At 39.9% G+C, this 14708-nt stretch overlaps 1 protein-coding gene across 1 annotated transcript; it reads right to left on the reverse strand.

Annotated features, from left to right (window-relative positions):
- Positions 1-1093: 1093 nt before the first annotated feature.
- On the reverse strand, positions 1094-6066 carry LOC104535557 (ovalbumin-related protein X-like). Its single transcript, XM_010186916.1, has 7 exons — positions 5899-6066; positions 5191-5241; positions 4305-4433; positions 3440-3557; positions 2526-2668; positions 2061-2216; positions 1094-1495 (listed from the first exon to the last, which is right to left on the reverse strand). Exons 1-7 carry the CDS (start codon positions 6064-6066, stop codon positions 1094-1096), a joined length of 1167 nt encoding a protein of 388 aa, XP_010185218.1.
- Positions 6067-14708: the final 8642 nt, after the last annotated feature.

Raw genomic sequence — 14708 nt, forward strand, 5'->3', positions numbered from 1 at the left:
GTTCTGTGATTCTGTGATTCTGTGATTTTTTCTTATGCCTTTTTAGTTATATGATTTTCAGCTTATTTCACCATTTAAAATGGCAGAACTGCTGGAATAATTGTTCCTTGAAACATTTAGCAGAATAATTGTCAGTGCATCATTAATACCCATTGGAACTGTATTGAAAATTACATAAGAATAAATAAGTATTCCATTGGGGTATTTCTTGGTAATCTCTAATACAGAAAGGAATCAAACTTCACATATGTGCATTTGTGAATTTCATAAGTGCCTAGGAAACTTCATTTTTACATGCTTTATTCATTGTAAAATAGGATTTTGTACTAAATCCCTTTTTACTCCCGACAGTTACCAATGTAATGATATTTTTAAGGGTTTGTGGTCCTGAAAATTAATATAATTCCCATGACAAGCATTTGTGATTTTGTTTTATTATCTTAACCAAAACCAATCAATTGTATGCATCCAAATTAATAATGTATGATTAGAGTGAAAACAGGACATAGTATTGAGCCACTATATCTATATTTGCAGATAGCAATGGACATACAGGAAGAAAAAGACAGAAGCTATTAGGATTCTCTTATATTTCTTAAAAACAAGAGATGTAGCGTTGAACTATCACAGGAACAAAGAAGCCCAGTTGCATTCATGGAAGAATAATGTACTTGAACTTTTTCAGAAACAACGTGGATTTGTCCGCAGATTGCTACTGGGGAATGGGATGAGCACAGCCCATGGCTTTCTATGTGATGAAATCTGAAAAACATGGACTCATGCTTGTAATTTGTTCCTCAAGTGAAAATCGTTTGGCCCCTTCCTGGCTGGTGGGTGCCTCTGTTCTCTGTTGGCTCAATCTTTGCTCAGCTCAAGCAATCAGGAAACCAGTGTAGAGAAGGGAAAGGAATAAATATGTTTGCTGCTGTTTCCTCATCTGCAGGTATGTCTTTGCTATGGAAGGTTCCTAAATGGGCATTTCTTAGATTATAGGCTCTTCCACTTGGAAGAAAAGTGATTACGCTACAATGTTATGGTATAGGCGGTCTGTTTCTGAGGGGAAGGCAAGCATTATTTCCAGCTCTTTCATTCTTTAGGGGGAACAGTATCTACCAAAGAAGAGGATGATGTTGGTTGGATTGTGTTTGATCAAGAAAAGGAAAGGGTGGTCAGCCCTAAACTCTTCAAACTCAGGGAAATTTTTGACATCTCCCATCACCCCTGCTGAGCCTGCCATTTCTGTGCCCTGTTCATTGACTTCCATGTAAGCCGCATGGATGATCTCAGATATCTTCAGGCTCTTTGCTGAAGAGATGCCAGACAGATTGGCTGAAGGGCTGAACAGGTCGGTCATACCCAAGGCCACGAAGACAGATGTGAGGTTATATTTTTCCTGAATCTTCATGCGTGGGAGGCACACTTTCACTCTCTTCTTTTCCATCACATTAGGACTGGTCCACTCTGTAAGTTTTTCAAAGCTGATTTTGTTCTCGAGCTGCAAAGAAAGACAGGGAATGAAATGACTGGGATGGGGATACTTCTTCCAACCGTTCATTTTAACCAAGGCTATCATAAAAAAATAAAACAAAACCCAAACCAGATGGTTCCTGAAGTGCATCCTATCAACATCTTTCTTGTAGTTTATTATTTGTCTCTCTAATACTGCCTGTGTCACTGTCCTTTTTTTCAGTTCCTTACCCATCTAACACATCCTCTTCTGTCCAACTAATCTTGTGTCTCATGAGGCACAACCCAGCAGTTTCACAGCCTAACAATTTAGTCAAATTAGCTTATGAAACAGATTGCAAACGAAGACCATGAAAATTTACCTACAGTTGATAGTACTTAACACATCCAACTTCTACTACATCTTTCATAATTCTATAACATAATTTTTTAAAACTGCTGAAATCAGAATAATGGATTATGTAATGCAAGCTGCACCACTTTTTCCCTTTCTTGGTGTGGGCAGCTGGGATGCAGATGGACAACAGAAGGCCTGACAGTAACCAAGTCCCACTGAAGTGATGACTCTTCTGCTTCACCTGCCAGGGTCATACCTGCTCCAGGTCAGAGACTTCATCAGGCAACAGCACCAACATGCTCAGCTCCCCACTGGTGTACGGAAGTTCCAGGATCTTCATTTTCTCTGCAGCCACGGTTGCCACTTTGAAGGTACTGTTCTGACACATCATTTGCACAGGTCTGCTTTCTTGCTGAAAAACAGAAGCGTGAGACAATGTAACTGGGGGGCAATTTTTTGTTTAGGAAGACAAATGTACATGACCTTTGAAAGGGACAGGGTTTGGACTTCAAGCATGTTGCCTTTGAAGAAGAGCTGTGTCTCTGTTTTCCTCTTGTGTCTGCTGGTGTGGTCTGGTCAAACACAGCTCTTGCAAACCTGACAGCCAGGAGCCAAGCTAAACCACCCAGCCAACGACCACAGCATGTTGTGTGTGTAACACTCAGCCTGCTGGCTGTACAAGCCAACAGTCTGCCCAGAACCTGTGTCTGTGCCCTTTTACCTTTGTCACGCTGAAGGGAAATTCCTGAGTGCGTTCTTCTTTAAATGCTGCCTTCCATATCCCTTTGAAGTAAACAGCATTCACAAGGACCAGCATAGTATCAGGATGAACAGAGCCTGGTTCAAGGAAATCTTGGATCTGTCCTGTAAGGAAGAATCAGGGCAGAGAGCGCTAAGTTTCACAGCAGTAGTCTTGCATTTTAGAGGTCAAACGACATGCTGCTGCTTGACTTGATTTCCTCCTCTTCAAAGGTCTGTATGTCGAATTCAGGTTCATGGGGATGATTTAATACAGAACAACTGACATCTGACCAGACATTTCTGCAAGGAGACAGCTAGGTTCAAGAGTGTTATACATCCCTGGGAATATTTCTAACCAGTGCTTGAAAAAAACAGATTTATACAGAAAAGGAGGAACACGAGAGGGAAGCAGTGATACAGATTTTCTCACTGTGCTTCTTTCTCACACTTCACTCTTGTTTTTCCTCCCACCTCAGCCTGATAAATGGACACAAGCTTCTGAATCAGCCCTTTCCCACCATCAGCCTAGTGCATGCATTACTTTCTGCCGTGGAAGCCCACTTCTTACCCATTCAGGATATGCTTGTAAAATTATGCCAATATTCTAGAGAAGCTGGGACTAACCTTGCATGAGTTGAGCTCTCCAGACACAAAAAGTGTGCATATAAAATGTGCAAATCCCGGCACCTCTGCCTTTGTCAGATATGTTTAAAACACACTGTCATTGCCACACAGGTGCAATGGAGTCATCCCTTTCCACTAATCCACTTCCAGAAAAGATCCACTAATGGGAATGGGTGGAGGAAATTCCTCCTCTAAGGTTTCGTCTTTCCAGAAGTTGTTCAAATACAGTTGCAAGTGGGAATTATATTTCAAAAATTTGTCTGACCTTACCTTTTGTCTGATTTTTCACCCAAGAATTAATGAGCTGTCTGGCTTGATTTGATGCTGTTTTGAAGTTGACCATTTCCAGACCTGCTCTGTACAGTTTCTTCACACATTTTAAGTAGATCTATAAAGACAGCAATTGTATCCACCAAACTAGTAATTTTTAAAAAACAGTATGGATGTGAAATAAAACATGTCTAGCAGGATTTTTATAGTGATGCCATGGTTAGGCTGTTCTCATTGGTTACTTCCTGGAAGAACCTGCTAAAACTGAGCCAGAGAAACGATTCTGACCCATTACATTTTCAGATCTGAGATTTTTTATTACTTGACTAGTTAAGGGTATACATTAGAAATGTTTAAATATTTTCTTGAAGAAATTCTGTTCCAAAAACATTGTTTCAGGTTCATTTGAGTGTGTTTTATTATCATGTCCACTCTCTTTTTGTTAAAGGATTTTTCATTATTTTTAAGAATAAGAAGTTTCTTTGATTCATGTTTTGTTTTGAAATTGTCAAACAAAAGATTTTGACACTTTCAAAAGTTATTTTTGAGGTGGGGCTTTCACATGAAGAAATGTGCTGAAGTCAAATTATTTCCTGAAAAAACCCCAACACCCTATTTAAATGAGAAGGTTTTGGAGAAGAAAGTGTGAGGAGGGGAGCGAATTCCATTACCAAATAGTTCTGTTTATTCCTCCATTTATTTATTAATAGGGCCATATTTTTCCCTGGAGTTGCTTTCCGTTCAGGTTGTGGAAGTCCACACCAGTGCAGCCCACTGGATTAACAGGTCACCTACTCTGGCCAGGCCCCCTGGATTACAGGTTTGTAGAGGGTTTGGCAAGAAATCGCTCTAATGTACTACTCACCGGTAGGATTGGAGATGTCTTTTCAGCATAGAGTCTGTTGGCAATGTGAAGTGAATGATTGGCTTTTGGTGCAGTGATGTCAGAGAGAAGTTCTTTAAATAGCACATGGATATTCACCGACTTGCCACACTGGGTTTTTGGTAAAAAGATAAAAAGGTATAGCTGTTAGCTTATTTTACTAAATACAGAATTATCTGTAAGGTACAAATAACATGGGAAAGTGCAGAGTGTTTGTACATTTGCAAATGAACATGCACTACAGTCTAAAAGCTCCATGGGAAGGATGTTTAATATAAGCAACTAATGATGTACAACTAATCCATAGCATGTCATGACACTCATTCTATATGATAACAAGCAGAAAATCTCAGTGAGCACCTCATGGTGCTCTTGGGGTAGCAGTGGGAATTGGAGGCTGGAAAAGTCCCTGTAGATTTTGGAAGGGTGTGGTTTCTTTCCAGCCTTTGAGGCTTCTGGGCTCTTTTCTATGGAAGCATCCTCCTGTCCCACTATGGAGCCTTAGCTGCAAGTCTGACTGCTGTACCCTGGCTCCTCTTTCAAGTGCTGTCCCCACACAGCACCACCAGGTGTGCAGATGCTTGTCTACACAAGAAGGTGGCCTAGTGCCCGAAACATACTATTCTGTCCTGTCACTTGTTCTGGTGCATCATGTGCAGCCTGTCTTCTTTTTCTGTTGTTGGGCTTTTTGTTTGTTATTGGAGGGTTTTGTTTGTTTGTTTGTGGTTTTTTTAAACATACACCTCTTAAATTAAGAGCATTAGCAAAGGTAGAGGAAGATGCTGAACCTACTTGAAGCACAGTCAGAACAATCTATTCTTAGAAGAAAAATGTGAAAGAGAAACAAATGTACCTTAGAGTTCTGTACCTTAGTCTGAATAGTTCCTCCAAGTCCTGCAATTTTGTCAAAGTGAAGAACCTGCAATTGAAAGTAGCAATAGAATAAATTAAGCATGTGAGGTCCACTGAAAGTCACGGACGTTTGTGTTGAGACTATAGATTTATGTTAACAAGGCCTGATTAGCACATAGGTGAGCTGAGAAGCTTCAAATCTTTTCTTTTTTTTTTTTTTTACTACATGTGCTGTACTGGAAGTTTGTGACTACAATCCTCAGCTTAGATCACTTCTTCTCCAGTTAATAGTATTCAGTCTATAAACCAGCTGCAACCGTACTGTACTGTATTTACAACTGTGACTCTTGTTTTCTGAATGTTTCATCTTTTGTATATCACAAGTTGTCCTTTCCACTAGAAAGGAATCAGGTCTGAGAGATAATATAAGCTGAAGCTAGAGACTTGCCTTACCCATGCTTCAGGACTGCTCTCTCTTAATGGAAGTGAAAGGCTGTTGTTACCCTTCACGGGAAAAAGCAATGGTAAGTGAAAAACTCAGCTCCAGCTCTAAACCTCACAGTTTGGAATGCCACTCTTTTTCTAGGCAAGTTTGAATCCAATGCCAAATATGACTATGTGACCTTCTCCCCTCAACTGGAGAAAGTCCCAAGGATGTAAATGTAGAAGCTGTTGCTGTGTGGAACAAAATCAAAAGGAGTTTGTATCCATTTATGTCACTTACCTTTTCCATCTGATACTCTGTGTTACCTCTTGCTCCTAGATAAACCATGGCCAATGCTACAATGATGCTCATGGGCGAATAGAAGATGTTGTCGTTTGCATGGTGGACTTTGAGCTCTTTGAATACATCAAAACAAAATTCGGCATTTGCTGCACTGATGGAGCCCATTGTGAAATCAGTGTTTACTGAAGGAAACAGAAATATGACTGTATAGTGGTGATATGTAGCACTTGTTTTAAAAAGTACTGCCAGTAGCCCAGAAACTGCTAGTTCATTGCTGGTATTGTGATGAAGAACCATTGAATGATGTGAAGCCTACAAATTATGTGATCATTTGAAATATTGAAACTCCTGACTCATTTATCTCAGAATGTGTGTTTGTTTTCTTTCAGCAAAATACTCTGTCATCATCAAGATAGTATCTTGTACTTGCTTTTTAGGAAATACATAGTTTCATCCATGCTTCAATATGATAAAAATAACACTGAATGGATGAATTACCCTGTGACCATCCAGAGGACTCTGAGTGATGTTTGAGTCAATAGAAGTTCATATTTCATTACTTTTGTGTCTGCTCTGGACCGTGCTCCAGATCTTTTAATCAAATGTAGTCAACTCTCTATACTCTTAGTGTATTTCTTACTGTTGCTTAACAACCATACAGTTTGAGAAGTTTCTTTCCTGTAGTTTATAGGAATAACAGGAGTAAGTTGCTCTGTAAAGTCAGCCACTTGTTTAGATGCTGAACTATAGATTTATAGGGGTTTGGGTTTGTTGTATTTTTTTTCCTGTAGACCCATTTCAGGCATTTAATCTTGGTTGATACATTTTTTGTTGAGAAAAAACACAAGCTTGTATGTCATAAATACAGGTTTTGGCAGTACAGCTTGAAACAGCATAGAGCTGCATTCATTCAGTCAGGTGCAAGTCCTGTGCATGCAAATGAAAGTGATATGTTAAGGATATTCATTGAAACCTGTAGCCGTTCCCTCTTTTGAATCTGAGACCAAGAAAACTGCATACTCTTCTTGTATCTTTAAGACAGTTAAAGTCAGAGAAATAGCAGCATATCCATAGTTTGGAGTAGATGTGGGTTATAGGACCTGAGAGGCATCTGGCACTAATGACTGTGGAACCACAGACTCTGTGAGTCCTCATACTGTACCTCACCTGTGATCTCCGGAGAGTGACTGAGAAAATAGAAATGTCTTTATTCCCAAAATAGTTACTAAAGTTATAAAAGAACAGTTTTAATGTTACATCAGATTTTCAATGAAGAAGAAGTACTTCTACTCAATGCTGTGGTGTACTCAGATTTTGAACACTTAAAATAATTTGACAGACAAACAGTATAAGATATATTGATAAAGAAAGGTAAAATTACTGTATATGCTGTCTTTTGGCATATATTTTATACTTACCTTAAAGTTCTTACACATAATGTCACTTTCTTTCCTTATTAAAGAATAAACATTAGAAATTATATTTTACATGGAAAAACACTTACCCCACAGACTTCAAAGAGGCATGTAATAGTCCAGCTTACCAGCTGACCCTAAACAGATTCTCTGAGCCCTTAGTGATATATATTGTACCATTTGAGACACTCCCACTCTTAGCCTTCAAGGAGTCATCTTTTGAGTCACTACCTTCTGTCATGACCTTTTGATTCATTGCACTTCGAAACATTGAGTAGACCAATGTTAGGCTGGTACTGTAACTACAGCAAGTCAAACTTTATTTATTGAAGTAAAACCTAATTAAAAATTGGATTACTTAAGCTTTTGTTGTATCTTATAAGGCTGTACCAAAGTAATTGAAGTTCAAGTCTAAAACTACGTCTCATGCAGTCCTTTTGAATATAGACATTATTGTGATTGGGCCATATAGGTAACTAGAGCTAAATGAAAGAAATAAATGAAAAAAAAAAGAGGAAAATCAGTTTTACAAATTTAACCATCAAAACATAGTACATTTTTAATACATTTAGCTGTAACTTCAGATCAGGTGACTCTCACAGGCAAGTGAAGGTGAGGATCCAAAAATATCACAGGAAAATAAGACCTACTCATAGTGCAATGATCTGAGAGTGAGCAAACAGTTCCCACGACAGTCCATCGCTAGTGAGCACCCACGGATAGAGCTGAGGAAAGAGTTCTAAAAAGTACGTCAGTCCCTGAAAACCCAGATGTTTCTCTTCTTCTCACCTACAGGACACTATAAGTACAGAAAGTGCTGTAATACAGTACTCCAAGTGTGAAGGCAAAAGTGGATTCTGGGCTAACTCCTGAAGGTCTGATATATATATGTAACAACTCACAGCGTCTGTGCAGAGGAACAGAATGAAGGACTTCATGGGCAGTGACCATCTGATGTTGCCAAAATCATGCAATTCCAAGCAGAGCCAGCTGCAGGATGATCATTCAAATCAGAGGGTTTTGAAATGCATTTTTTCCATGTAAGAAGAAACCCAAATTTTCTGTTTATTTTTCAAGACCAAAATAGTACTGAAAGATGTTTTGGTCTCCCAAAATGAAGAATTATGTTCCTGGAGTCCAAAAACTGGTGTGGTTCATAGCTTGTACTTGTTAAAAGCACACCTATATCTATTTCTGCACCTTGGTGAGACCAAATTTTTTTACCTGAGGTCAATTTATAGGGTCTACAGCATAAAGGTGGAGGAGGGCAGAAGGGCTCTGAGGAGAAAGCACATTTTGCTAGAAATTCGTTTTGATTAAAACATTCAGAGGAGCGGTGTTGAGAATAATTAGAGGCCTGAGGGTGGGCATAGCAGAAGAAGAGATTTGAGGAACAGTCAGGAATAATCTATTTGCTGCTCTGTAAGTCAGACCTCAGAGTATTCAGATACTCAGAAATGGTTTTTAACCATCCAGTAGGATTTAAGGGATGATTGAGGGCCAGCTTTCAGTTTTCATTCTCCGTAGGTCATGGCAACAAGGCCCAGGGTACATGTGCAGGCCATTCTCATAGATCTTCCATACCTGCCTTTTTACTGTGGCAGGTGAATGAACTACAGAATCTGTCTGCAGGAACATTCATGGTCTGTTAGACAATCATAATGAACAATATCAAATATAATACAATTGTAAAAAGCTATTACTCTTTTTTTAATAATAGACTTGATGAGTAGTCATCAAGAAACAAATCTGGCATCTGTAAAGGCCATCTGTAAAGGTGGATAATAGAAATCCTGAATTTGTACATATTAATTTACAGAGCACACAGCAATAGGTGTACTCTCAGTGAAAGGAAAAGTGAACTACTTTATGCTTAACAGTGTGTTATGTTTTGCTGAAATGCAGTGTTTAAGCGCAGAGCCTGATAGTTGGGGTGGCTTTCAGTTTCTCAACTCAGAATGAGCTTTTTATCTGAGGATGTTTCAGCAGTGATGAGGGTGGGAGAAACTAAAGGCAGTAAGCAGCTTTCCTCTCATCTTATTCAGTGTTCCTTATTCTGTGAGCTGGGCTGCTGTACTTTATCCCATCAAACCTTTCCTGCCCAAGGACACAGGTTTCATATGGAAAGAGTTGTAGTGTGTCTTCTCTTATTCTCTCATTTTCACATATTCACATTAGACTTCCAGCTACTGGTCAGCAGTTGCTCAAACATAGATTTGGAATTTCCATGGGGAGCTTTTCTGGGCACCTACAGTCCTTTGTATGCTCTGGTTCAATGTGTTTGTCCTGTGTGGACGTCCGTGGAGTGTGCACCTGAAGGATGCAACTGGCCTTGCACAGATGGCCAGGTTTTTGTCTAATGTACAAGATTTTATCAAAAAACATTTTTTGCACCAACTCCTCTAGAAGAGGACATGTGGGTGTTTCTGTTGTGTTCTCCCAGCCAATATATTTGCCTTCTTCATACACTCTACATTTCATATTTCCTCAGCAGCATGATCACCGTAACAGTTCTCCACACAGGTAAGCTGGTTGAGCATCTCATAACTGCTCAGTTTCTGAATTATGCTAGTTTCTCTAATGGGGAAAACTACTTCATCAAGGCAGGCAAGGTAGTTTAAAACACCCAAAGTAAATGAGATCATGGAAGAGAGCAAGTTTTATTCTGCCAGTAGTCATGTATGGGACAGTACAGCTTCACCAGAGAGCAGTCTGTCACTACACACCCTTGGGTTTGTTTTGTATTTTTTACTACACTGAATGTTAGTGCAAAAGGGGCTGCAGAAGCAGCTTGTGAGTAGCTGAAAATTTTTATCACAATGGGCTATCCATATGCAGTCGTCAGCAGATAAGTGCTCTTTTGTAACTTGAACAAGGGCATTGGACCCGGGGAAATCAGATGCTTCTCCTGAAATTCAAAAGCTAAGAGTGTGTAAAGCAAGACAAACAGGTTAAAATCTGCTCCATATTCGTGTTTGTCCTAGGAGAGAGGTCAGCAAGGACTCTACTGCCCATTGTGTCTAAACCAGTTCATGGTGTTTGCCTTTCTTTCCCAATGTTGGCATAATCAAGGAGATATTAAGCAACAGAAAAAGCAGCTCTTTCCAGCATTTCTCTGTTCAGATTTTCACATTTAATTTTTATAGCTGCTCAGCAACTACTGTGCAGTGTTTGAGGGTAATGTTTGCTTATGCTTTGGATGACTTGTCCATCTGTATCACATTTAGCAGAGGTTATATTGGCATCTCTCAGTGACCTCAGATGAACTGAGATGTGTAATAACTATAAAACTTTTTCAGGCTGCTGGTCACCTTTTTCTGCCTCTGAAGATCTGTCTTTACCTAGAGTGCAAAGTTCTGGAAGCAAGATTAAATCTTGAATTGAGAAGAGAAAGGTGGTTACAAAAATAAAACAGCACTGTTCATAGCAATATTCTTACAAACACCTTGTGTTTGGTTTCCTGAGGAAATTATTTGTATACACATGCATTGCCTGGGCTGTCAGTGTTCCAGAGGAGTGTTCTGAAATTGTTGATTCCACTTAAATGAGACTAAATGACAAAAATCTTAAAGATGCTACTTTCTTCTAAGCCTTGTTTGAAAAGGCAGCAGGAATCAGAGAGTCCCATAGACTCTGAAGGAAATGTGGAAGAGTGAGTACAGTCATTTTATTAGAAACAGAGAACACCCTGGGGGAGAAAAAAAAGTCTTCTGCTTGTCACAGAGGTTTGTTCATTGGATGGAAATGCTTCAGCTCTGTCAGACACGGACTTCCCAGTGCTCTGTTCTTTCCAATGTCTAACTGCTGGGCAATTGAGATGGAAAGACTCCTTGACTGCAAGAGCTGTGGAGTGCAGTCAGTTGGCAGCACACCCTGACAGGGCCATTGTGTTTCATTTCCCTTCGTACTTTATGATGGAATAAATTCTGCTGAGCTTGTAACTCCCAGGAGCTGTTAAAATGGACACCACAGCTACTTACCTGGAGGAATGGATGAGTAATTTCTCCAAAGAGCCTGTTGGCAATGGTGAGAGAGCAGCCTGGTCTGGCTTCACAGCCAACAGAGCCTGGAACTGGGAACAGACCTCTTCAGCTTCTTCACACTTCAAACAGGAAAGCAGAAGTTTCATGGTAGGTTTAAGCTTTCGTAAGGATGAATTGCAGCCCCTGTCTGCATGAGAAGCCTAACACCACCCAGTTGATATAGGCATTGCAATAAATGCATCAAGACACCACCTCCAACTCCTCCTGTACCAGATGTACAGCATGACAAAACAATTCCCCTTCAAGCCTGCACTAGTCCACCTCCAAATCACATTGTATCGTACAGGCATGGCTCTGTGCACACTGAGCAAGAGCCTGCTGGCTTAGAGCCTGGGAGGAGCAAGCTCCAAGGTGCCTTTGCCACACCTTGTAGACAAACCTTTGAGGGTGGTAATTTAAGCACTTATCACATTTTAGATTGGTACTGCTGTTTTGGTTAGAGACCTATAATGAGAAGCCTTAGCTATTGAAATGTGCAATCTCACAAGGTCCCTTAAATAACTAGTAGAAGAACAGTAATAAGCAGGTCTGCAAATCTATACAGAGAGGCTGCTGAGCCCTACTGTGCTTTATGATTAACCAGAGGTTTGCAAGGAAAAGAGCTGACAAACCATCACCTGTTGCTTCATCCCAGAGCTGCAACTGTGTCTTACCTTCTCAGAAGGTGTCGTGATCCAATAACATGCAGGTTCGATATAATCCCAAGGATGAAATTAAGACATAAACAAGGTCAGGTACCACATCACCAGGAGGAATGCTGGTCCCAGTACCAACCCCTGAGGAACACCACTTGTCACTGGTGTCCACTTGGACATCGAGCTGTTGATCGCAACACTTTGAATGCGACCATCCAGACAATTCCTTATCCACCAAGTGGTCCATCCATCAAATCCATGTCTCTCCAATTTAGAGATAAGGATGTCACACAGGGCAATCTCAAATGCTTTCTACAAGTCCAGGTACATGACTTTAGTAGCTCTTCCTTTATCCACCAATGCTATCCCTGTCATAGAAGGTCATCAGATTTGTCAGGTACGATTTGTCCTTAGTGAAGCCTTGTTGGCTGTCACGTATCACCTCCTTATTTGCCATGTGCCTTAGCATAGTTTCCAGGAGGATTTGCTCCATGATCTTGCCAGGCACAGAGGTGAGACTGACTGGCTTGTTGTTCCCCAGGCCTTCCTTTTTTCCCTTTTTAAAAATGGAGGTTATGTTTCCCCTTTTCCAGTCAGTGGAACTTTACCAGATTCACATGACTTCCCAAATGTCATGGATAGTTGCTTAGCAGCTTCATCTGTCAGTTCCTTTAGGGCCCGCAAAAGCATCTCATCAGGTCCCAGGGACTTGTGTATCTTCAGGTTCCTTAGATGGTCTCGAACGTGCTCTTCTCCTACAGTGAGTAGTTTTTCATTCTCCTAGTCCTTGCCTTTGCCTTTTCAGCACATTTATTGTTTCATCACTGATAGAGGCATAGATAATATCACAGAACAAGGTATATCATCAGCCAATTGGGGATTACCACAAGAATTTATACAATGCTTTTTTAAATGAAATTTGGTGAGGAATTCCCAAATGTTTTGGAGAATGCAACACATGCAGCACTGATTGATGTTCATTATCACATTGTTCTTGGAGCTGAGTTGTAAAGAGCAAAGGATTGGTCAGAAACATTTTGTACCTGAAGAAATGGAAGAGACTTACTGCAAAATCTGCATTTAGCCACTGGTCACAATCTACATGGTATGCAGACCCCTTCCTCTGGGGCTTTGGTACCCAACCATGGAAAATACAATGGATGGGTGGTGGTTTTAGTATTAAAAAAACTGTTGTCCTTATGGCAAATGAAGTTTCCAAGAGTAACGTGTATGAAAAAGGAATGAAAAATCTATTCCCACCAATAAATCTTGTAATAACTCTGAACAGATACATTGAGAAAATCTCCGTTGTTCTTTTGCAACTTCATGTAGCCATTAATTAGCTTTGATTGGAAATGACAGAAACGTGTGTCTAGAAGGAGCCTGGAGATTGTCTGGTGCATCTGTTGCCCTAAGGCAGGAACAAAGATGTCTAGATTACAGTGGATAGGTGTTTGTTGAACCTGTTCTTAGAAGATTCTAGACAAAGAGTTTTCAAACTTCTGTCATGCTTCAGTGCTTCCTTCCCCAAAGTTTTAACTCATCTTTATCCTGAATCATCCTGACTGTAAATTAGAACAGTTACATCCAGGCATCTTTAAACTTTGACATATGCTACTGGCCATATCATGCAAATACTTATTAGTCAATTTATTCTTTGCACAAGACATAGTGTTTGGGACTATCTCCCTGGTCATAAAATGTAATTGTTGTACACATACTCATGAGAAAGAACTTATTACTACACTAATCACTCTATCCAAAACACTGTGGGTATTGCTAGCTACTAAGCTACTTCAGCAAATTACAGACTTGGAAACCTGAAACGAATTCAGGGTTGCTCAGCCCTGTAGGGCATTGTATAATTTTCACACTTCTGAGGAGAAAGGTATTGCTTTTGGCCATCAGACTGGACATTAAGAGTAAATGTTCTTCCACAATCCCATGACCATCCTTGTGATATGATTTCCATAGCTAGTCAAGTTATGCAGTTGCTTGGTAGTCTAATGTGTTATCAGCATATAAGTTAGTGTGGAGATGTTCATGCCAGTCCTTACAGCTAGTGAAATCACATGTGTTGTGGTACAGAAGTAGAGTGTGAGTGATAGCCAATACTGTGCACATATTGTTAGTGAATGAGTTTCTGAAAACAAAATAAAATTTGGAAATACCCTTCCCAAGCTGCCAAGCGCTGCAAGGAACTGGTAGGTCTGTAATGGAAAACACAGAGTCAAATTTTCAGCCAATGTAAAATTATTCCACTCCAGAGAAGGTGTGAAAATAGAATTTGTTCCCATGAAAAAGGCCTCTTCTGCAGTCCACAGAATAATGTAGATATGCAAATGCTATGTTTTCTGCATCCTGCCATTGAATTTGTATAATATATAATTTCATCATTCTGCAATTCAAATTCTGTATCTACATTCCTGAGGTAACCAAGGACAGCTGAACTGTCCCAAAAATAAAGTTCTCTACATCTTTCCCCATTTCAGCTTTCTCTCAGTTGCACTGATTTTTACCATTGATAAAGATGTTGCTTTCATAGAATTCTGGATAAAATTTAACAGCCTCTTAATTTCTGGCCTACCTGTAACTCAGATACATCACCTTGTGAATATCAGATACTTGTGTCCCAGCTGATTGTAAACATTTATGTATAATCTAACATAGAACCTGTGACCAGTGTCACTTTCCAACAACCTTCATAGAACATG

Source organism: Mesitornis unicolor, unplaced genomic scaffold (genome assembly GCF_000695765.1).
Source record: "Mesitornis unicolor isolate BGI_N332 unplaced genomic scaffold, ASM69576v1 scaffold23706, whole genome shotgun sequence".
Taxonomy (NCBI): Eukaryota; Metazoa; Chordata; class Aves; order Mesitornithiformes; family Mesitornithidae; genus Mesitornis; species Mesitornis unicolor.